The sequence below is a fragment of the Lissotriton vulgaris genome, chromosome 10 (assembly GCF_964263255.1).
Source record: "Lissotriton vulgaris chromosome 10, aLisVul1.2, whole genome shotgun sequence".
NCBI lineage: Eukaryota > Metazoa > Chordata > Amphibia > Caudata > Salamandridae > Lissotriton > Lissotriton vulgaris.
The window spans coordinates 757,097,326-757,121,719 of NC_141698.1; the positions used below are offsets into that span (position 1 = coordinate 757,097,326).

The 24,394-nt window shown below is 47.2% G+C and overlaps 1 protein-coding gene across 1 annotated transcript in view; it reads left to right on the forward strand.

Moving 5' to 3' along the window:
- ENKUR (enkurin, TRPC channel interacting protein) overlaps positions 1 to 24,394 on the forward strand; it is a 68,658-nt gene that overhangs the window by 37,432 nt on the left and 6,832 nt on the right. The window contains exon 4 of the mRNA XM_086941660.1: positions 3,674 to 3,820. Coding sequence (XP_086797786.1) covers positions 3,674 to 3,820 — 147 coding nt within the window. The remainder of the gene's footprint in view (positions 1 to 3,673; positions 3,821 to 24,394) is intronic.

Sequence of the window (24,394 nt, forward strand, 5' to 3'; positions counted from 1 at the left end):
GTTCTTAATCTGTGCATTGCCCATTACTCTGTTATCAATGCCCGATGTAGTTAGGAGATTGCAGTGGACGCAGATAAAAACGTCATCTGGACATTTGCATTTCTCGACCCCTAATGGGGAGTGACATATGGGTCCCTGAAGGGACGACTGTGATGAGTAATGCAAAGACTGAGTCCTAAAACCCAGCTGGCTCGTGTCCGTGCAGTCTTTCTGAAGCCTTTGTACTTTGCCTCACACACAACCACACACACAACCACACACACAACCATACAACCACACACACACAACCACACCCTCGGTGCACACTTTCACCAGGCACAGACACCATCAGTCGTCAATGCACGCTTTCACCGGGCACAAACGCCACCAGCCGTCAGTGCACACTTTCACCAGGCACACATATACCAGCAGTCAGTGCATGCTTTCACCAGACACACACACACACACACACACACACACACACACACACACACACCACCAGCAGTCAGTGCATGCTTTCACCAGACACACACACACCACCAGCAGTCAGTGCATGCTTTCACCAGACACGCACACACCACCAGCAGTCAGTGCATGCTTTCACCAGACACACACACACACACCACCAGCAGTCAGTGCATGCTTTCACCAGACACACACACACACCACCAGCAGTCAGTGCATGCTTTCACCAGAAACACACACACACCACCAGCAGTCAGTGCACGCTTTCACCAGAGACACACGCACACCACCAGCCGTCAGTGCACGCTTTCACCAGGCACACACACCACCAGCCGTCAGTGCACACTTCCCCCAGCCATACACACCACCAGCCATCACTGCACAATTTCTACAGGCACACACACCACCACCCATCAGTACACACATCAATTGTTACTTTACTTTTAAACATATTCATCTAAAGTGCAGCATGCCACCATTGCTACGATAATAAATACACATTTTTATGGCCTTCAATTTATAGACTTTTGTTGCATTTGGTGTTGCAATATTTAGCAATGCCAATAGCTCAAACGTAATTAATGCGAGACCTATTGCATTGCAAATGCTTGTTCTGTCTGTGTCTCCACATATACACAAGAAACTGGGAGAAAATTCATTGAGCTGTGTCTGCCCTGAATACCCTAGCTGAAAATGTGTAGTCCCTAATGCCCAAGATACAACATAACAGAAGAATAAATGTCCTCCTGTGTGCATGATACGGCAGACAAAAGTACAGGACATGATCTACAGTTTTCATGACCTATAGGCAAAATGAGCAGCTTAGGTCAGGTTCAACATCAATAAGGGTGTGCCACCACTTCGCAGTAAATGATCGAAGTGGCAAAGTCCCAATACGGAACTTAATGTAGAGTGTCCTAGCACCAGGAGGCTCAATTGTGTCCATATACCTTTGCAAGAGATAAGTGTCTTTAAATTCCAAAAAGATTTTCTTTCTGAGGTTCTCCTCTTCCTTCTTTCCCTGGCCCAGCAGGGCTCTGCTCTGGGCACTATCAAGGGATATCTTTCAACTGTTTCAGCCTTCTTGAGGCTTCCTGATCAGCCTTCTCTCTTTAAGTTTCCTGTTGTAAAGAGGTTCTTGAAAGGCATTACTCACATGTTCCCTCCTGTTCCTTTCTTAATGCCTCAGTGGGACTTGAATCTGGTAATAACCTATCTGATGTGTGCTCCGTTTGGCCACTCCACAACTGTCCTCTTCGTCTTCTGACTCTCAAAACTGCTTTCCTGGTTGCCATCACCTCTGCCAGAAGAGTGAGTGAGCTCCAGGCTCTTTCCTCTAAGCCTCCTTTCCTCTCTATCCATCAGGACAAAGTTGTTCTGAGGACTAGTCCTTCTTTTCTACCCAAGGCGGTTACTGCCTTTCACATCGGCCAGACCATTACCTTGCCCACCTTCTATCCGCCTCCGCATCCTTCGAAGGAGGAAGAGAGGCTCCACCGTCTGGTCCCAAAACATGCGCTTTCTTTTTACCTGAACCGCACACAACAGTTCCGGGTGGACTGCCAACTTTTTGTTGGCTACATGTGCGCTAAGAAGGGACTGGCGGTGCACAAACGGACCATCTCTCGGTGGGTCGTTTTGTGCATCAAGGTCTGTTATGCCTTGGCTAAAAAGGATCTTCCTGCACGCCCATTCCACTCGAGCCATGGCGGCTACTCCCGCCCTGGGACGCGGAGTCCTTTTGCAGGACATTTGTCAGGCAGCTACGTGGGCCTTGCTGCACACATTTGCCAAGCACTACTGTCTCGACCGCCAAGTCCGGAGGGATGGCTTCTTTGGCCGTTCGTTTCTCCAGGACTTCCTGGTGTGATCTTGGTTCGCAGACCCACCACCGGGGTTGGTATTGCTGGGATATCTATTCTAAGGTAAGGAATCTAACTAACTTGTTTCTTTCAGATGCACAAGTTACTTACCTTCGGTAACGATATATCTGCAAGAAACATTAGTTAGTTAGATTCCTTACTGCCCCACCCATCCTCCTCGTTCTGCGAACCGATATCTATGGTTACGGTCATCCCTTTCAGGGCCCTAGTTTTATGGCACCAGTGTCGGTTTCTTGCATGGCTCTGCGTTCATGGGTGGGGAAAGCTATGTACAGAACTGACATCAGCGCACAAGGGCTGTGTCTAAGTACTCTGACGACGTCATCCCGGTGATCACGACGCCAACAACGGACACGGAGCCGCAGACGACACCTACCGACGCGCAGGGGTACTGCTGACGAAAACTTTCTGGATCCAGTCTGACGCCTAGGGGTTATTCTAAGGTAAGGAATCTAACTAACTAATGTTTCTTACAGATATATAGTTCCCGAAGGTAAGTAACGTGTGCTTCACAGCACTCAATCTCTTGAGTGATTTCTTAATGTACTCTAACCATGGAATTCTGGTGGCCCTGGAAGTTTTGTGATCTCTTCCAAGCCAGCCGATAGAATAGTAAGTCTGCTGAGGACCAGATACTCCTCAAGTACATCAAAGGTCTGAGTTTTATTTTGTAGGTAAGTGGACGAATGCCAAGGTCTAAGCGAAGTGGCGCTAGTGGAGTGCTAGGGGAAAGATTAGGGAGGAATCTGTGGAAACGATTTTCCATCAGCACTAAGTCGTCGACATTAACATGCCCTCAGAGCTCCTCGCCATACAGAGATCCATCTAGTAAGCTATACGTTGTTTGCGGATAGCCAGTTTTGGCAGCTGCTATCCAAGGATTGCTAACATTACCTTACACAACAATCTACTCCTTAGCTAATTGCAGGCATATTTAATTTGGGAAATGGGCCAGCTTTTGGGAGAATGAGGACGATATTCCAATTAAGCTGTGTGTTTAACCAGAAAAAATGTATAAGACCACTGCATAGGAGAAATCAGTGCCTGCACCAACATATGCAAAGATCTGTAAGTCAATGATGACTGAGAATTAGCACAACCTCTGCCAAGACTAGAAGAACCGTAAGGGAGAGGTAATGACTTGCCTTAATTCAACTAGAGTTGTCCCCTTTCAGGATATCCTTGTGTCTGAAAATTAATGTGGTGCTTCTCATTTTGCTCACCTGTGATGGAACACTGTTGGAGAATTCATTTTAAAGCGCTTTATCCATTCTAGGATTTTTGTATTGTAAAACAGAATACTATAGCTTAAATGTTACATGTTACTTTTCATTGTTTTTTGCCAGGACTACGGTGTTACTCCTGAATACATTTGCAAGCGTAAGGAGGAAGTGATAAGGGCCCAAGAAGAGTACGATAACTATGTCCGGGAGCGCCTCAGGCAAGGTGCTATGAAACAGCTCTCAGAGGAAGAAAGAACAAGCGTCTTAGAGGTACACTCACTGATTTTGATGAATTTAATAAATATCTTAGAAGGGAAAGTAAACCTGCAAATGAATAACATTCCTGATTTTTCATGTGGTTCTTGCTGTTTGGTAACTTGTTGGGAACCCTGCTGCTCAGTAGGTTAGTCTGTCAAATGGTCATGAAAATATGTCTTCAACTGGACAGCTGATTTTCAGTTTTGAATTTTTGTTTTCTAAGGTTTTTAGGCATTTCTTTTATTTGCTTTTATATGTATTTTTAATAAAATCAACCCTGTTGTTTGCCTTGACCGAGCTACCCCTCTTTCCGCTTTAAAATGGAGGTTTAAAAGGGAATTCCCCTTCAAAGGATTTTGGGCCATCCTGTAGAATTGGTGAAGTTCTGGAGAGGGCCTGCACAGGTCCTGGAGAGTAGGCACACAGGTTATAAAGAGCCAGTTGAAACTTATGATGCATCTTGGATTTCCTGTGGTCCTGCTACCATAAACCCCTCCTTCCCCCAGCAGTCTGATTTGAAAAGTAAAGGGGCAGGGTAATTTCCCCATGGAGACAAGGGTCTTTGCATCTATATAAACAAACATGTACCCATGGGAGTTATTACAAAGCTGTTATTCTGTGCCTAGGGAACTTGGAACATATTTAACATTTTCCTTTTTTTTAATATTCCTGATAGGCTATTGGGCCGAAATCCTCATGATATGTCATATTTAGCTCCTGGGAACATCGTAATAATATACCCAAAACATGTTTCTGCTACGCAAACAAAGTACATTAGACTATTCTATTACTTGCCAGACAAATATGTTTTCATGATAGGATGCCAGCAGAGAAAAACAATGGCAAATACCATCGCTGCGGTGCCATATTCCACCTGATTATATATTACTTGGCTTAGCGTGCTGCTAGAGCATAGAAAGCTCGTGAGCAGGTATGACAGTGCTAGCACATCCTGCCAGTACTGCCACAGTAGAGCCAGTAACCCACACCCCAGGTGCGATCACATCATAGTCCTCCCTACCTAAGGAGACGTCTTGGTATGGTCCTGGGCAGAAACCTGTTGTTTCATCCCTGCACTGCTGACCAGACCGGGATACACACCCAAAACAGTCCCAGTTAATATACGTGATTGAGCTATGTGTAATAACACATTTAGCTGCTTAACCTAAACACATAACCTGCCACCCAAGAGTGTAAATAAGCCACGAACAGCCCTTCACACCTGCTTATAGGTGTGGTGATTAGCTAATCAATTTAAATCTTGCACTAATATACCAGCAAACATATCAAATCAAACCACTATACTACGTGGCCCATGAATTTGTTATCAATAAATCCAAGTCATGAGAAATAGCATATCTATAATCCCTGGCCTAAAATAGGGAAATAAGATGCACTCATCTTCTTGAGGTATAAACAGCTGACGCATGTTCAGTCACTGGTTCAGGGACTTCATCAAAGCTGCAAGTATTACAGAAGTGACAATAGATATAATTTCATAAGTAATAAATACTTCACACACTCTGAGCGCAGGAGAGAGAGATACTAGTCATATGGGATGGTGGAAATTGTTTGTGAATAACCTACATAAATGCAAAATCATAAAGCCAGAAAAAGTGCAAAATGGGTGGTGCATGGTCTCGGTTATAGTGATTAAGAATCCATTTATCGGAGTTTGTAATAATTCTAAATCGAAAAGCACTGCTGGGTGATATTAAAAGAAGTATATTTCTGCAGTAAAAAAGTGGTCAAAAGACACAAACTTGCAAATGGCAAGTTAACAAACTGAAAGATAGCAAGAGCCTTCTTGACATTACATGTGTAGTACTCAAAAACTATGCTGGCAGGGATCATAATACCCCAATTAAACATGGGAAGGGAAGAAACCAAAAAAAGGTGACAGACGATATATACTTAAATACTTACAAAATGGAAACGTGAAATTCTGGTTTGATAGTTGTCAAACTCGTCTCTGTATGAGAACAGCTGGCTACTTTACAGCCTTTCCTATTGGGTTGTAAAACCTCTCAACGAGATATGAAAACCTTCAGTGATTATTTAATGCACACCCTAATTAGCTGGTTCTGCATCCTAGCAAGAGCCTGAATGCTCTCATCCATTGTGACCTTTCAAAATTAATTCCCATGATTATCGAAAACATGGCTTGCTAAGAAGATCATGGCAGACCCATGAGAGCCACGGAGAATACTAGGGTCACATTAACCAGCTATCAGAGCCATGTCATACATCCGTTCAGACAAAACGTCCGATAGGATAGTATATATTGATTAATTTGCTAATAAGATTAAGCCTTCAGAAAGAGTCAACTTCTGTGAACTGCATCGACTGGCAAGAATTGTTACTTTGGAGCAACCAAATACCTTGGGCCCGATTTAGTAAGGTGTTTTCCAGAATTAAGACGGTCTTAAGGCTTTCTCAAAGCATGAGGGTTGATCTGAGTGCGATGTCTGCTACGTTAGAAAGAAGAATTCGTAGCGAGCTGGTGTGTTACTCAGGGCCTGTCATCTTAAAACGTTCTTAACTCTAAAATGTATTAGTAACCAGGCCATCTTTGATGATGCAATGATCATAAAAAAATAATTACGAATATCGAATGCACCCTGCCACCCATTAAACTTTATAGGTCTCAAATTATGTTCGGTGCAGTTCTTGTGGTTCTAAAATATCAATATGATTGGGTTAGAGCAAGGGGGGCGTGGCTACGCACGCAATGATGACAGACGTGCTGGGGTAGAGCTCCGCTCTGAGCTCCCCTCTCACAGGCCATAGCTCCGGTACAATTCTCCAGATTCAGCCTTTCCAGTGGCGGAGCTGTGGGAGGTGGTCGGTAGCCGCCCACCAAGTCTGGGCTGGCTGCGACGTTGCTGGCCGCACAGGGGGGATCGTGGGGTAGACTGCCGCCCGCACTACTCCCTGCTCGGCAGGGACACGCACGCGACGCCGTGGTCTGGCCCCGCCCATAAGGCCCCGAGGTTGCGGCCTACCGAACATCGCTGAAATTGGCCGCGAGCGGCAGAGGCGCTACGGGGAGAAGTTGGCCAATGCCCCAATGAGACCGGGACAGCTACGGCCGGAGGTGTTGTGTGTTGCTGCTCACTATCCTGCGGCCGCGCCTGTGCCTATGAGAGGCTGTGGATCGACCCTACCTGTGAGGCCTTGACGCTGAGACTCGTTGGCCGGAGTGCGGTATAAACCACAAGATTGCAGGGCCAAGAGGGGATACCGGCTGCGACGACGCCTGGGGGTGCTGCCTGGGACGCCCTACTCCCTCTTCAGCTTGTCGGGACAACCGGTGGTGAGTGGTTCCCCCAGACTGCGCAGCTAGGTGCCTGAGTGAGGGCAGAGACGGGGCATACTACGAGTTGCAGTGGCGATCTGAGCGGTGTGGTGGCCGCGCGGAACTGTGCACAGTGGCGGCACAGCCGGCGCAGGAATGCTAACCTTTAAGAGACATTGTCTATGCCCCCCTTGCCTGGCGACTACATTACAACGCTGATCTACGTCTGTTGCTTTGGGACTGTGGAGCCCCTGTTGGGAATTAAAGCCGACCTGGAATGCAACACTGACTGCCCCCCCTTCCACCGAGAAGTGCTTTGCATACTCCAATTGGCGGAAATGCAGATTCGGGGATGCAAGTTTTATGCCCGCGGCCCCCCCTACTGAAACAGGTGCCGACTCCCACCTCGTAGACCACTAACTACTGGAGCACAGGCCAAGGAACTGCTGCCTACTGCGCTTCTCGTGTCTGGGGGTACTAGGATGAGGACTGGAGCTGGTAGTACGCAAACTAAGGTGAAAATGGACAAGAAAACCCAGCCAGCGGACTCGGACCAGACAACGTCCAAACTACAGCCAAGGACTGGCTGGAGGAATCGATCCAACTGACCCGCACTTCCCTAGAGACCAAGATAGACGGGGTGGCAATTGACTTAACGCGTCTGAGGGCCGATCACAAAAAACTGGTAGACCGAACCACCACCTTGGAGGGTACGATGACGGATCTTGGGCCCAGGGTCGCCCAGACTGACAAACAAGTGCAAGACTTCCTCAATAGAGTGGAGTTCCTGGAGGATCGCGCTGAGGATGCGAAGGGAAGGGCGCGGAGAAACAACGTGCGCCTAGTGGGTGTGCCGGAGCGCTGGGAGGGAGACACATGTGGAAGACTGGCTGCAAAATCTGCTACCGGCTGTCGCGCTGTCGCTGCACTTCGTCATAAAGCGAGCACACCGAGCACCAACCCGGCCACTCCCAACAGGGGCTAATCCAAGGCCTATGCTCCTCAGAGTACTGAACTATCGAGACCGTGACTCTATCCTGCGGGAAACTAGGAAAATGCAGGAGATTCGAATTGACAACGCTCGAATAATGTTTTTCCCTGATTATACGATCCAAGTCCAGCTTCAAAGACACTCATTTCTGGTGGTCAAACAACAGCTCCGGCAATTGGATCTAAAGTATTCCCTACTATTCCCGGCACGCTTGAGAGTGGTGGCACGAGATAAGACACACTTCTTTGCCACTCCGGAGGAGGTGGAGGCCTGTCTAGACGCTGGTATGGCCACGGAGACCCGGGAAACATCGGTGCCGACACACAGGCCACGAACCAGAGGACCCCGATGCAGGCGCAGGAATAGATCCCCCCCAGAGAGGAGACCACAAGAGGTGACGGAGGTGGGCCCGCCCACGGCGCTAATTTACACTGAGCAACAAGATGCCCTCTGTATAGTGGCGGAGCTTAGTGGTTCCCCAAGTACAAGTGCGGCCCCGTATGCCAGCCCACGGGAAGCACCTAGTGACGATGAATACATATATGGACTGCCGGACTCTTAAATGTCAACTGAACAGCCAGTTGTCACACCACAAACAGCTGATTTGCTTCAATGACTACATTAGCCCACTGCTGGGATTTATTTCACTGCCACCAGAAGCTCTTGCTCTATCTGTAGACCTGGAGATGACCAGTTCGGAGGGCGAAGTGGTGATGACAACCGAGGCACGTTCTGAGCTCCCTGTCCATAGATACAGCCTTTGTAGACCACTACTCAGAACTATACCGCTCCAGACTGAAAGTTAGTGCAGATACTATAACCAACTACCTTTCAGACTTAATGCTGCCTACCTTAGACGACATGCAGCGTGGCGAGTTAAAAGCCCCTTTTACACCAGACGAACTGCGCACTGTCATTTTTTCACTATCTAATGGCAAATCCCCGGGCCCTGATGGGATCCCTGCTGAGTTCTATAAAGCCTACTCTGACATTTTGATCCCGGAACTTCTTAGAATGTATGCGGCGGCCATTTCTGACTCCTCCCTTCCGCCCTCCTTGAACGAGGCTAATTTAACCTCACTCCCAAAACCAGGAAGAGACAGCACACTCCTGGGCTCTTATTGCCCATTAGCCCTCCTAAACACCGACTATAAAATCCTAGCCTCTACATTGGCTCAACGCCTAGCCCCACTAGTGCCTACACTTCTGCATGGTGATCGGAATGGATTTGTGCCCAACCGTAGCACCTCACTTAACATCCGTTGCCTGTTCCGTGTGCAAAGCTATGCCACGGCACAATGGCCTCAATCAATGTTCCTGGTGCTGGATCTCGAGAAGGCATTTGACTCGGTGGAGTGGTCTTTCCTTGTGGCGGTGCTGAGGAAATACGACCTGGGCAATGACTATATCCAGATAGTGGGCCTCCTATACCAAACACCCACGGTACGGGTTCGCACCGGAGGGCTACTGTCTGAGGCCATTCTCATTAGAAGGGGCACCAGGCAGGGATGCCCCCTGCCTCCGCTACTCTTTTCATTAGTGATGGAGCCATTGGCGGAGCGATTGAGAACGCGAGGTGTGGACTGGGGTATCCCCCTGGCGGATGGAATACACGTAGTGTCCCTATACGCCGATGACTTGCTTTTATACGTCAGAGACCTGACCTGCTTGCCGCCGACCCTATCCGTCATTTTCTGCAATTTTGAGGCTATGTCGGGACTTAAGGTCAATTGGGTCAAATCCGGGGTGTATCCTTTCAGTGAGGACACGCAGGAGTGTGAGGTTACTATTAACAGGGGACGACTCACCTGGTACCCCACTGGGTTTCGCTATCTTGGGATACATACACATATATATATATATATATAGAATCCCAATTGACGTGTTGGAGGGAAATTTGGTGCGAGCCATCTCCTCATTACGAGCGCAAATGACCTTTTGGAAGACCCTCCCCCTCAACGTGCCCAGCCGTGTCACGCTGACAAAGATGATAGTATTGCCCAGGTGTATGTCCCAAAGCGCATATTCCGTGAGCGGGAAGGCCCCGAGTAGAGCTGAAAAAACTCTATGCGCCTCCTGACGCTGGAGGCTTGGCGGTCCCTAACCAAGAACTCTATTATTTGGCAGCGCAACTGCAATGGGTGGCTGGCTGGCTGAGCGGGAAGAACTTGGGTGATAATGCGACGAACTCCACGGTCTGGACATGTACGCAAGTTCATATGCTGTTCCATCCATTGACCAGGACTCCCTGCCCGCCACAGATACATTTAGCCGTCACTCGAAAATGTTATGCACGAAGCTTGAAACTCACTGGTGCAACAGTACCATATGCCTCAGTGCTCCCACTATTGGGGATGCCCCGGGATGGAAACGTCATTACGGAGTTGGTGTTGGAACGCTGGATACAAGCAGGGATAGACACTGTGGGAGATCTGTACACAGAGGGCGAGCTGGTTCCTTTTGGGACTCTGGCAATGGACACGGGGCTCCCGGCGGGCCATTTCCTTCTGCATGCATCAATAATACGTACGTTAACACGGTCCTGGGGCGACGTTTCTAGTGAATTGCCAACACACTTGCTGATGCAATGCCTACACGTAATGGGAAATGGTTCCCATGCGGTTCACTGGCTGGCACAGGCGTTACTCATCCACACGCTTGGCCCCACCCAGAGACTGCAAGACAAATGGGCGGCAGACAGGGGGCGAGACTGGACGGATAAAGAGTGGGAGAGGGTGCTTGCTGGTGCCACAACTATTCCACGTAACTCCCGCTTCAAACTTATGCAACTCTACATTATTCATCGAGAAGACCTGTCGCCTGATAAACTCAATCGCTATTTCCGAACTGCGATATCTGCATGCCCAAGGTGCGCACTAGTAAACGCAGATCTCTTACACGTTATGGTCATGCCCCTCACTACAGACATATTGGCAATTTGTGACGACTTCCCTTGCGGAAGGGGTAGGCAAGGAAATGCATCATACATGGGAGACATGTATATTAGGTATATATAAGCGGACAAAACACACTAAAGTCCTCTCCAGGTTTTGGGATCTAGGGCTCATTACGGCAAAAAGTCTAAACGCTGGAAGAGCAGCGAACCCCCACAGGCGACACACTGGCGCGACTCATTTGACAACTGGGCTAGAGCGGAAAGCACATCCCTACATAGAGAGGAAACGGTAGGGTTGCGCAAATACACGATCGCGCAATACTGGGACGCCACCCTGAAGACCTTTCTTCAAGCATGTCTTCGTGTGGGGACCCCATAGTTGCACTGTACTGGGCCTTGCACGGGGAGTGTCGGCGTCAAGGCTTGGGGCAAATGCTGTCTAATGCCTTCTTCTATTCCCCCCCCCCCCCCCCCCCCCCTCACGTAGCACGCCTGATGCACTGCATTGCAGTATAGCCAACCTGGACACAGACGCTTTTATTCTTGAGGTGCCCGTGGCCTGGTGCAAATGATACATGCGCTCCTGAACATCCCCACTCTCGACGAACCCGATACGTAGCAGAGGCATGCTCCCTGACCCCACACATGCTTTCCCTAACGAACGCACTCAGATACCAGCAGACACGCACTTATGATTTTCTTGTCTGTCTAGTTTATTCACTTTTCCATTGGATATTGTTTTTGTTTTTCTTTTCTTTTCTTTTCGGATTTCCCATTTGTATTTCAGTCTGATTTCAATTCTTAGCAGTTGTTATAATGTTGAGAATATCGATTTATATGCGAACTGTTTCATGCTTAATTCCACAAGCCAATAGTTGTTATGGGACTATTTAAGGTTGCAGAACACCGGAGACACGAGAACTGGACTAAATCCCTGATGACACATTACTGAAGTTCGTAACGCATGGTTATTATGGTTCAGAGACTATCTGCTCATTACTTTTTACTTGCACCACGTACTCTTTCATTTCCACTGTGCCTTGGTCGTGGTTGCGGTGCATTGATCACCGCCACGCGCTCCTTCCCTATATGACTTAGCCATTGCATAGCAGTCAATTTCTCCTGTAACGCGCTCTCGAGCATGTCTATAACTTGGGTAATATGGACCATGCGTGATATTATGGCAACCTGTTGTTTCTATTGAATGTTGATGATTGACTCTGAGATGTAATGTTGTAAATTTTTCTTTGAGATTGTTTCTCAGAAATGCAATGTGCCAGTGAAAATAATGATACAAGCAATAAAAGATATACAAAAAATTTTTTTTATAGGGTTAGAGCAAGATCTTTGCACAAACCTCCGTTCCCATTTTGTGTCCAACATGTCCTCAACTATGATGCACTTTCTAAATAGAAATTACTCAGCTCTTGGTAATTTTTAGAATTGTATTATGTTACTTCAAAGTATGTTCAAGGTCCACAGGTGTGACATTGAATGCAGGCGGTGGCTGTTTCCCTTCAGTTGCTAATAAAAGTGTACCACTGGCAGAAAAACTGTTCTTTTGAATCCTATTTTTAGAATTACATTATGTTAATTCAAAGTGGGTTCAAGGTCCACAGGTGTGACATTGAATGCAGGCAGTGGCTGTTTCCCCTCAGTTGCTAATAAAAGTGTACCACAGGCAGAAAAACTGTTCTTTTGAATCCTGCTCGCTAGATGTCGCTGTGTCGTACTTTTAAAAAGAACTTGGTAAACTGCGAAGAACATTAATAGCTTTGAAGGACTTCAAACCGTGCAAGCTATTCTCTCGTATTATGTAAATAGTATGCGGGGTTTATACAACCTTACACGTTCTTGTTGCTAGGTGGCTTGTCCCAACATGGCCCCAGAATGTAGAGAACTGTATTTATTTTGGGAAAAGGCAAAGAAATCTGAGAGGGTTTTCGAGTCGCCTTCGTGTTTGCAGCGCTGCCATAATATCCTCTTCGAGCGACGCCTTCTCGGTTTCTTTGCACAAGCTTTCAATTGTTCACCTTTCATTGCCATGACAATATGGTTTCGAAATGTTACAAAAATAAATCGGCGATTTGAGATGTTCTCTGAGTAAAGTGAATGTTAGTGTCAGCACATGTTTTATGACAATTGCGTTATAGAAACATTTGCAGAGACGCGTTTCAAATCTTTTTAATGCTGGTATTACAAACCTTGGAGTTTGTAGTAAAAGCAAGTGACTTTTTTTTTAATAAGACATGTTCATCAAAAAGAAAGTAATCTTGGCCGCTTAGAACAAGATATCGCATTTCAGGTGCTTGTTTGTGTAAACAATGTTATCTACCACAGTTTCAAACACAGTCGCTAACCAGGCTGGATTTTCAAGATAAGGTCAAAACCGGTAAAAAGTGTGCAGGGGAGACAAGAACAGGCGTGAAGAGAGATTCACCAAACCTGACAGATCTCGGTAAATTAATCAGAGCCCCTTGGACAGCTTCCCTCTTCGCAGGAATTCAGGATCATGGAGACCAGCAAACAAGTAACTCCTGTTTCCTGAATTGTGCTGTGAGGCAGGCAGCCAGCTACCTGAGGCCTCCACTCATTTATATGCCTCTTTTTAAGCAATGATTTTATCATCACATAAAATCTTTATAATCAGGAGAAAATCAAAGGCTGCAACCTTTGTTCAAATTTAAACGGCGAGTAGCCTAGCCTATATTTGATTATTTACATGTTATAACATCTGAAGGTGTCTGAAATTCACCAGGCGTCTGCCACAAGGTTGCCCGAGGACATTTTTAGGTTTTGCCTAGCCAATGCGTACGAAGTACGCATGCGCTAGAAAAAACCTAATGAGTATAGTATAGGGGTTGGAATCCGCCCCGTCTTCCATTGGCTAGCTCCATAAATGGAGGCTAGCCATTGGAAGACACGTTTGTCCGTCAATGCAGGACCAGATTCGGGGGCGTTCCCGAGAATTTTTGGCTTTTGGCGACGTCAGCCGAAAGCCTGTTCTCGGGAACGCCCCCGAATCTGGGCCGGCATTGGAAACACCGGAAGAAGATGTCCGGCCCGCCGCCTGGTTGTGGGCGGGGCCGGGAGGACGTGGTTTCCGCTTCCCCCTTCCTTGGGGAAGCCATTTCCTGCCTTGCCGGTCTCCCGTGTTGTGAGGGAGACCAGAGATGCTGCCCGCAGCGAGATCCGGCCCGAAGGAAGCAGCCGTGTGCCTCCAGCCAGGGCCGCGCTGGGATTGGCCCAGCCGGCCGAGCCTCCGCCACGTCATCCGGAGGAGGAGTGGAGAGCAGGAAGCAGCCTGCGTCTGTCCCGAGGCTCCCGAGCGAAGGAGGAGCCCCGGGAAAAGAGCAAGTCCCGCCGCGGCCCCGGAGAGTCCAGAGGAGCGGGAGCTCTCCTTCTCCAGCAGCCGCCAGACCAGGTGAGTGGGGCAAACGTGCTCACTGTCGGCACTGTGCAGTACCGCCCTCAGAAGCGGAGCACAAGGACGAGGACGAGATGTGGTGCTGCTCACCACCTGCAAGCACGGCAAGGACTGGTTTAAATCAGCAGTTCGTATTCATGAATATGAATCTTTCGTTTTTAGGTTCGCCGGTATTTATTTCATCGACCTCCGAGGGATAGATGGCTGAGTGAACCTGTCGCGATTCAAAGTCACGTGATCAATTTTGAAAAGACCCTTTCAGATAACGGAGTATGCTAATACCATGCAAATTCTAATAAAATAATTTGCAATATTTAAGGGCTTTTAGACACTGCTTCTCATATCCTTGTCTATTACAGGTGTATTCAACGCACACCTGCAGTCTTAATTTAAAACCCCGCCTTGCAAAATCTTAAACGGTAAGCGCACAAGTGCCGGCGCTTCTGTAAATTGATGTGGGAGCTTTTAAAGGGCGTTAGGCCTAATTGATGTGATCACCGTGCAAGTGACAGACTGAATTCCTGGTTCAGCGCCGCTGTGAACAAAAAGTCAACTGTTTAAACATGTTGTTTTCTAAACCGCTAACTGATAAGTTGTTATCTCGCGGCTTCTCCTGCTAATTAGACATCCAAGAGTCAAAGCTAATTTGGTGGAAAACATTTCTAGGCCTAATGACATTTATGGGCAATTAGGCGTGTTGCGGAAAGGCGCGCGCATTTACATGTCAGCCCAATTGCCGTGCCTAACACGGCCCCGCCTCTTCCTACACCGGAGACATCGGAGCCTCCGAGGAATAGGCCTCGGGCAGATACTGCGGGCCCCTGTGTTACTCTGGAAGCTGGCGAGTGTTTGCATCACACAACCGGGCGTCGAGTAATGAGTGCAGACAGGGACAAAATTAGGCACAATAAGGTCCAGTGCTTGTTTAGTGCCTTTACGTGTCACGGGTGCGCCTGTTAGGAAAGGGACCAGGGATATAATAAAAAAAAGAACAAAACATTGTGTTCAATGTGGGAAGCGTTTGAAGGTGTAGCCTTGACACACCCAGGGAAATGTAAATTGTATTCAGTGATCCCCATGATTTATTTCCTTGTTTATAGGTGTTTCAGTGAAAACAAACTATGATAATGAACTTTATTGTTAAGTAGTAAAACCACACATGTAATTGTATTATAAAAACAGATAAACTCATCTTTAAAATAAAATTAAAAAAAAATTCTTGGAAGGGTTTTAGTATTACATTTCAAAACCTGAGGATGTGTCGTGATGGGCTCCTCTGGCTCAGAGCAGAACAGGACCCCTGTTTTAAGCACCTGCGGGGCGTAAAGTCAATTAATTTAAACCAATGTTTCCCCGAGTGAGTGCCTTATTTTAGACAGCACACAATAGAGAATGAAAGAGGCAATGCTTGCTTACAGTTTCCCAGCAGTCGTCTGAAAATGAAGTTGTAACTCAGAGAGATATTGAGTTAAATGAATTGACTTTATGCACTGAAGGCTCATAAAAACAGGTGCTTAGCTCTGCGGAGAGACAGCAGAGTCCATGATACTACACCTGGAAGCTGTTTAAATTGACCAGTTATTTATTGTGAGCTATGCAACCATAGCCAATGCTTACTTTGTAAAAAAAAAAAAAATGCCTCAGCCCTGTCAGGAGTCCACTTCCACTTGCATTACTGATTGCCCCTGCCAGCGCTGCCAATTACAGTTTTGACATAACTACTAACCCTCACACTCCTACAAGTTTGACCATTCTGACGATTCTAGACCCCCAAAGCTATAAGAATGGCTTTGGCAGCAGGAATTAGTCAGTTTTCATGTATATTGAATTAATAAACAACTGTTGTTGTGTTTGGCTCTAAATTAGACAAATAACGCCACCATTTGGCAGCCTGTCATAAGTGCTAGTGTTGACAATTAAGTGCCGGTGTGGAAACCACCTGCTCAAATTAAGTCCTCTCAATATGCTGCTCGTAACCCCACACGTCACAAAAGACATCCCAGTCGACACAAATTACATCAGTAATGACATCAGATCCTATCACCAGTGACATCACAGTATTTGAAAGGGCGGAGTTAGTACTGTCATAAACTTGTAAACAAGAGAAGAAACCAAAAGCTACTGGAGGCACACTCACTGTCAGTGCATACCTTCCAGCACAATACTTGTAGTTTAAGGCTGCAGTGCCACTGCTTACCTACAGGAGACCTTGCAAAGGAAACACCAGGAACAAGTTAGCATGTCCACTATAAACATGTAAACATGAAAAAGAAGAATTGTTTGGCCTTTAATAATGTAATGGGGGATGTGGGTGGTCATGTGATTGATGATGTCACCCTCAGTGTCACCTTTGTACATGGATCCTTTAGGATTTTGCAAATGCACTCATTAACAGTACATGTCCTCATAGACATGGAGCGTAGTGCAGAGGCCATTACACTTTCAGCATGCACCTGTCCCCAGAATCGACATGCCCACATGGATTTTCCCCCTCTGCGACTTTTTTTTTCCTCTTACTTACTCATAAGCTGCATCACTTCTTTTGTGATTCTTTGCAACTTTGGCCCCCTAAATTTGGAGATTAAATCCTAGTAAGGTTCACGAACAGGAAATGAAAGTTCACGAAGCACAAAATGGCTGAGGTGGGAAAAGGCATCTCAACAAATCAGATTTGATTTTAATTCGAATTTAAACATGCAAGCTAGTTTCCAAATCTAACTAGATATCACTATTTTCTGAACTCGGAAACTAAGTTAAAGCAAACAACGATTTTCTGCTCCACACTTTGAGTAAATCCATCTAACAGGTTTTGCTGGGTGCTTGGTTAGAAATTCCTGTTGGAGGATGAATAGGAAATAGACCCTCACGAAAATTCAGTCCGTGCTCTTCTTTCAGTATAAAGTTTAATTTACCCGTAACTCTGTGGTTTCTTTAGGTTGTTCTCGTATGTATGTTTATGTAACATATGTGCTTTCATGTACATATTTACACTTCGTTCGAATGCTACTACACTATCAATTTAATTAATCGATCATCCTCCCCAATTTGCCCCTCCTCATACTACTTGCCCTTGTGTGTCTGTTTTTTTCTTCATTTTACAGATTGTCATTAAAACGATTCGTTATCCCTCCACTCGCTTTCTTCTGTCCCGTGGCAGTTCAGCACACGCCTCAGTAAAGAGAACGTGTTAAGCTGTTTTTGCTGCTGCAGAATCGCTGATCACATTTTTACATTTCCGGTGCGTGCCTGAATTGAGGCTCACCCCTTCCAGGACTTTGACGTTTCTTGTCCACCCTCTTTACCTTCACCTCTGCATTCCTCCCATGCTGCGCTTATAGGGAAGGTGCTGAACTCAGTCCTTCGCATTATGTGGCTGTCTCAGCTGCTGGCATTGCCACGGTCCCCCATAAAGGCTTTGTAGCCAGCTAAAACCTCTGGAGAGCGATGTGGACCACTCCAGTGTCGCACTGTATTTGAGAATGTGAAAACGTCTATCTTTGGCTACTACATCCTGCCTTGGCTTTCTAGCAGGGTATGTGTATAAATGCCCAGTATTGACATTTGAAAGTATACTTCAGGGGTGCGTGTATGCATGTGCAGCAGGGTATGTGTGTGCTTTGAAATCTGGGTATCTTTGTCTTCAAGGTGAGTGTGTGTGTGTGTCAGCCTACTGGGAGTATGTACTTCTGTCTAAAGGGGATCTGTGTGTCTGTACATGCGAACGTCTGTGCATGATAGTTTCGCCATTAGTGTGTCTGCACTGTGATGTGCCTCTGTAGGGAGGGCTGTGTGGTACTGTGCAGGGGTGGGTGCATCTGTGTAGTGTGGTTGTCTCTGTGTAATTGGGTTGTCTGTATTTCCAGTGGTTAAGCAATAGGCGAAGACAAAATGTAAATACCCATTGGTAAAGAATTAGGAAGACAGCATAGAGAATTTCCAGGTTTGAGCTAATAAGACAGAATCAACAATATTTTGGCGTATAGACTCAGTAACAACTGGTGAAAGAGGTAATGTCAGTGCTGGAAGCGAAATTAGTGCACACCCATAAGGCCTACTACCACATTCAAAATAAAAGCAGTTTTTTGTATGGACTCTGCTTGTGCCTCCGTGTGCCCCAGTTGCCTGCTTGTGCCTCTGTGTGCCCCTGTTGCCTGCTTGTGCCTCTGTGTGCCCCTGTTGCCTGCTTGTGCCTCCGTGTGCCCCTGTTGCCTGCTTGTGCCTCCGTGTGCCCCTGTTGCCTGCTTGTGCCTCCGTGTGCCCCTGTTGCCTGCTTGTGCTGTGTGGGTGTGTGTGGAGGGCTCTGTGTGGCTGTGTGTGTGGGAAGCTTTGTGTGGCTCTGTGTGTAGGAAGCTTTGTGTGGCTGTGTGTGTGGGGGGCTTTGTGTGGCTGTGTGTGTGGGGGGGCTCTGTGTGGCTGTGTGTGTGGGGGGCTCTGTGTGTGTGTGGGGGGTGGCTCTGTGTGTGTCATTTGCGGGAGATAAAGCTAGTGGCATTGTAAATGACAATGCCATTTATTTATGTTAAAAAAACATTAATAAAAATAATGTCAAGAGAAATGCCAATAGCTCTAACTTTAACAAAGGCAAAACCATTGCATTGTAAATGCTTGTTTTAGTCTCTAGTGGCTGCTTCAGCTGGATTCGGATTCACCCTCACCCTCCTCGTGAAAAGTAGCCTAGTGTTCCTTTTAACCTACTCCCCCCGTTCATATCTTCATCTTGAAACCAGTCAACAACTACTCTCTTTTCTGTCATTTTCGCTGCAAATGCTAATGCATACACACTTAATTCCACCCAAGATTTCAAATTTCGTTTCTGCCCTGGTCACAATACAAATTCCACAGATGGGCTGCTAGACAGCCCATGCACCATTCCTTTATACACGGTTCTGTACAACATCTTGATGACCTTGGAGCCCACCTGATACTTAAGTGTCCCTTGTGATAATGTTCTCAACACTAGCATATTGACCCCGGTATCCAGGGCTCGAGTCATGGTAACACGCGGGTGGACGGCGTCCCCCCACTTATTTTACCGGAGGGACGCCGTCCCCCCTGCCAAACAGCTGAACTTAACGCTTTGGCCTCTCTGGGACGAGGAGCTCGGCACCTTTCATGACATCACTTCCTGTCGTGACGTCACTTCCGGTGACCGCGTCCCCCCAATACTTTTTTTACGACTTGTGCCCTGCCGGTATCCAACTCTCTAAGGACCTTGCTGAAAAGGTATCAGACACTTGCCTGTTCCTTAGGTTGCTGCCGTGCTTGAAATGGAAAAATATATGTGCAGCTACTTTGTAAAAGAGTACCTGCTTGTTTCTGAGAAGTGCCGGTACTCTCCAATTAAAAGTATAGCATTTCTCTTGAGAAGTGCCGGTGCTCTCCCTCTCAAAATGAAAAATTGCTTGTACTCCGTACTGGACAGTACCGGCCCATTTAAAGCACTGGGTTGCAGTCTTCTGAAAACTTTTCCTTTAACGTGAGAAAGAGAATCAGGTATGAAAGCCTTACATTTATGTGAGAAAGAAAACCAGCAATGTCAGGTTTGTTTCCATCCACCGACCCTGCCATGTATGTAATATTCAAAACACTGAGCAACCTCAGGATGTGTGAGCTTCTTACAGAATGCTTGTTCCGCACTTGCACTATTGACCAGCTGTCAAACCAGAACACAATGCTTTTGATGACCAAAATATGCTCCAAATAACAGCTGCCACTCTTATAAAACAACGTAAATGTGTTTAGAAATGGATACCGATTCAGTATTTGGAAACGGCAAATTGTAATCTGGTACCAAAACTTTGATATTTTTACCGACACCTCAAAGGAGATTGTAATCCTTTGTAATCCATTTGGGACCTCTCCCCCTTTATGAATGTAACAAAACAGTTAATTGCTTTTCTTAGAGAAACGAAAAATGCAATTTTTTTAGTACAGACCCGTTTCCTGTAAGAAAAACGGCTGCATAATATATATATATATATATATATATATATATATATATATATATATATATAGGCAGAAGCGGGGCACTAGGCGATTTGACCACCGGAGAAACTGAGAAATTACGGGAGAACTACAGTGACCAGCATGCCCGCCTGAGGGATGAAAAAAATGCAGCTAAGCATCACCAATTAAAAAGGCTGTCACAGCAGAAACCGGATTCAAACAGAGCGGCACACCTTTGAAAAAGTCGAGTGATTCGACGAAACGCGTCAGGACTGCCAAACCTGCAAAATCAAGAAAGCAAATTACCTCAGCCCAGTGAAGTGCGACTCCGTTTTCCTTAAGCAGAGGAGGAAGTGGTATGCAATTTAATACGGCGTGGTTCAGCCGTGGGAGCGCCGCACAGTCAGCCAGAGCGCCAACCATTTCCCTGACAAGGACCAAAGCTGAACTTCCGTGGTAGCGGAACAAAAGGGAAATTGGCTGCCGCTGGAGACCGGCTCCAGCATGACTCTTGTTTCGCCTGAAGAGGGGCAGAAGCGGGGCACTAGGCGATTTGACCACCGGAGGAACTGAGAAATTACGGGAGAACTACAGTGACCAGCATGCCCACCTGAGGGATGAAAAAAATGCAGCTAAGCATCACCAATTAAAAAGGCTGTCACTGCAGAAACCGGATTCAAACAGAGCGGCACACCTTTGAAAAAGTCGAGTGATTCGACGAAACGCGTCAGGACTGCCAAACCTGCAAGATCAATAAAGCAAATTACCTCAGCCCAGTGAAGTGCGACTCCGTTTTCCTTAAGCAGAGGAGGAAGTGGTATGCAATTTAATACGGCGTGGTTCAGCCGTGGGAGCGCCGCACAGTCAGCCAGAGCGCCAACCATTTCCCTGACAAGGACCAAAGCTGAACTTCCGTGGTAGCGGAACAAAAGGGAAATTGGCTGCCGCTGGAGACCGGCTCCAGCATGACTCTTGTTTCGCCTGAAGAGGGGCAGAAGCGGGGCACTAGGCGATTTGACCACCGGAGGAACTGAGAAATTACGGGAGAACTACAGTGACCAGCATGCCCACCTGAGGGATGAAAAAAATGCAGCTAAGCATCACCAATTAAAAAGGCTGTCACTGCAGAAACCGGATTCAAACAGAGCGGCACACCTTTGAAAAAGTCGAGTGATTCGACAAAACGCGTCAGGACTGCCAAACCTGCAAAATCAATAAAGCAAATTACCTCAGCCCAGTGAAGTGCGACTCCGTTTTCCTTAAGCAGAGGAGGAAGTGGTATGCAATATATATATATATATATATATATATATATATATATATATATATATATATATATATATATACGTTTGCTTTCTTTAAAAGCAATCACAGACATGGTGCTCTGCTGACCCCAGCAGCCACCATTGCGGTAACGTCAATGAATCATAATGGGTAGCCATTTGAGACTTACTTCAATTATATTCACGAGGAAGGTCGAATTGTGACCCACTACAAAGTGTTTATTTTGTGAACCGACCTATTAATACAGAGGTTGGTTCACAACATTTCAAACTGGTCTCAAAAATACTGGTTGTAAATTGTGACCAGTATTTTGCAACCAGTGTTTAGTACATCTGGCCCTTAGGCTTTACCACGGTGAAACGTATTCAGCAGTACAGTATGTGCTGGACTTTCAGGCCTGTACCCACAGAACATGCAACCACTATTGGTCCAACTACAACTCCATTGTCGTTCAGTTGCGCCAATCTCGAGTAGACTAAAGCACAATTTACTATATTCGCTCTTATTTTTTTATGGACATTTGCTCAAGAAGATATAGTTGCTGTACTTATGCTTGAAAGGCTTTAAAACTAATCCAGCATGTCTCAATGTTGAACAAGTTTTAAAGCCAGATTCAAAAGTTTTACAACGTAATTGATGTAGCGTAGCGCTGCTCTGCTGCCCTGAAATTGATAACGCTTCACTGTGCCTGCTCGCATTGAATGTGTAGAGTGCCTTTATTGCCTGGAAATCATAGCGCTCGCATTACCTGATTGTCTTAATTACTTGTGCCCCATTTCGTTAGTGCCTCTCTGCCCACAGCGTAATTTATTTATTTAATTCCCCCAACCGGTTTCCGGTTTCGTTTCTGCCGCCATTCTTGTTGTTGTTGTGCCCGGAGCCCGCCCTCTCCACCACGCACCCGCCTCCCAGCTGCTCCTCCCTCGCCCCTCCCCTTCCACTATCCATATATGACAGATGCATTCGCGCGCAGCATTCACGCCCCATGCGCGCCGAAGGTGCGCCAAAGGTAAGCCCGTCTACGCCTGGACCGCGCCCAGCGCCAGACCCCCTGGTCCCCGCAAACCGCACTCCTCCCGCATAACGTATGACGCCGCCACCCTCTTAGCCCTTAACCCCGGACGCACACCACAATGCTACGAAGCTGCCCCAGGACGTACCCACGGTCCCTTCGCCTGCCACTCCTGCAAGTTCGCCTGCATCAAGACCCACACCAAATTCATGACCTCCAAACACAGCTCCGACTTAAACCACCTGAAGTGCATCCTGCTGAGCACCCGCTCGGTCCACAGACACGCCACAGAACTCTGGGACCTACTCGACACTGCGTCACCGGACATCGCCTTCCTTACAGAAACCTGGATGAACGCATCATCAGCACCCAACATCGCCATAGCCATCCCGGAAGCTTACAAGATCATCCGAAAAGACCGCACCAACCAAACAGGAGGAGGCATCGCCATCGTCCATAAGAACACCATCAGGATCACGACCAGCACCGACGATAACCTTGCAACCGCCGAACACCTCCACTTCCAGATCCACACGCAAACGACATTACTCCCTCCCAAGACCTCTGCGATTCGTTATCCTCTTTCTTCTACAACAAAATCGCCGACATACATAACAGCTTTAAGAACATTTCCAAAGAACAGCCCACTCCACCCACCTCCGAACCTAAACCGCTCTCTAGCAACCTTAGCGCCTGGAACCGAATCACCACTGAAGACACCATCCGCCTAATGAACTCCATCCATTCAGGTTCGCCAACCGACCCCTGTCCCCACCACATCTTCAACAAAGCAGACTCCATCATCGCACCCCATCTCCGGGATGTCATTAACTGCTCCTTCAACTCCGCTACCTTCCCAGAAAGCTGGAAACATGCCGAACTCAGCGCCCTCCTGAAGAAACCCACAGCAGACCCCTCTGAACTTAAGAACTACCGCCCCATTTCCCTCCTCCCATTCCCTGCCAAAGTCATTGAGAAAGCCGTCAATAGCCAGCTCGCCGCCTTCCTCGAATCCAACAACTCCCTCGACTCCTCACAGTCCGGATTTCGAGCCAAACACAGCACCGAAACCGCCCTCATTGCAGCGACAGACGACATCCGATCGCTACTGGACAACGGAGAAACAGTTGCCCTCATCCTACTCGACCTCTCCGCCGCCTTCGACACAGTCTGTCATAGCACCCTCATACAACGCCTCAGCAACGTCGGAATACAAGGAAAAGCCTTGGACTGGATCATTTCATTCCTCGCCGGGAGAACCCAGAGAGTCCAACTCCCCCCATTCAAATCAGAGGCCACCAAAGTCATCTGCGGAGTACCACAAGGATCATCACTCAGTCCCACCCTCTTCAACGTTTACATGAGCCCCCTCGCATCCATCGCGCGACAACACAACCTCAACATCATCTCCTACGCTGACGACACCCAGCTGATCCTCTCCCTCACCAAAGACCCAAACACCGCCAAAACCAATCTTCATGAAGGCATGAAAGAAGTAGCCGAATGGATGAAAAACAGCCGCCTGAAACCTAACTCAGACAAAACGGAAGTCCTCATCCTAGGGTCATCCCCCTCTGCCTGGGACGACTCATGCTGGCCATCGGCCCTGGGCACAGCACCCATACCCACAGACCACGCACGTAACCTAGGCTTCATCCTAGACTCCTCCCTCTCGATGACCAGACAAGTCAACGCCGTCTCATCCTCTTGCTTCAACGTACTCCATATGCTC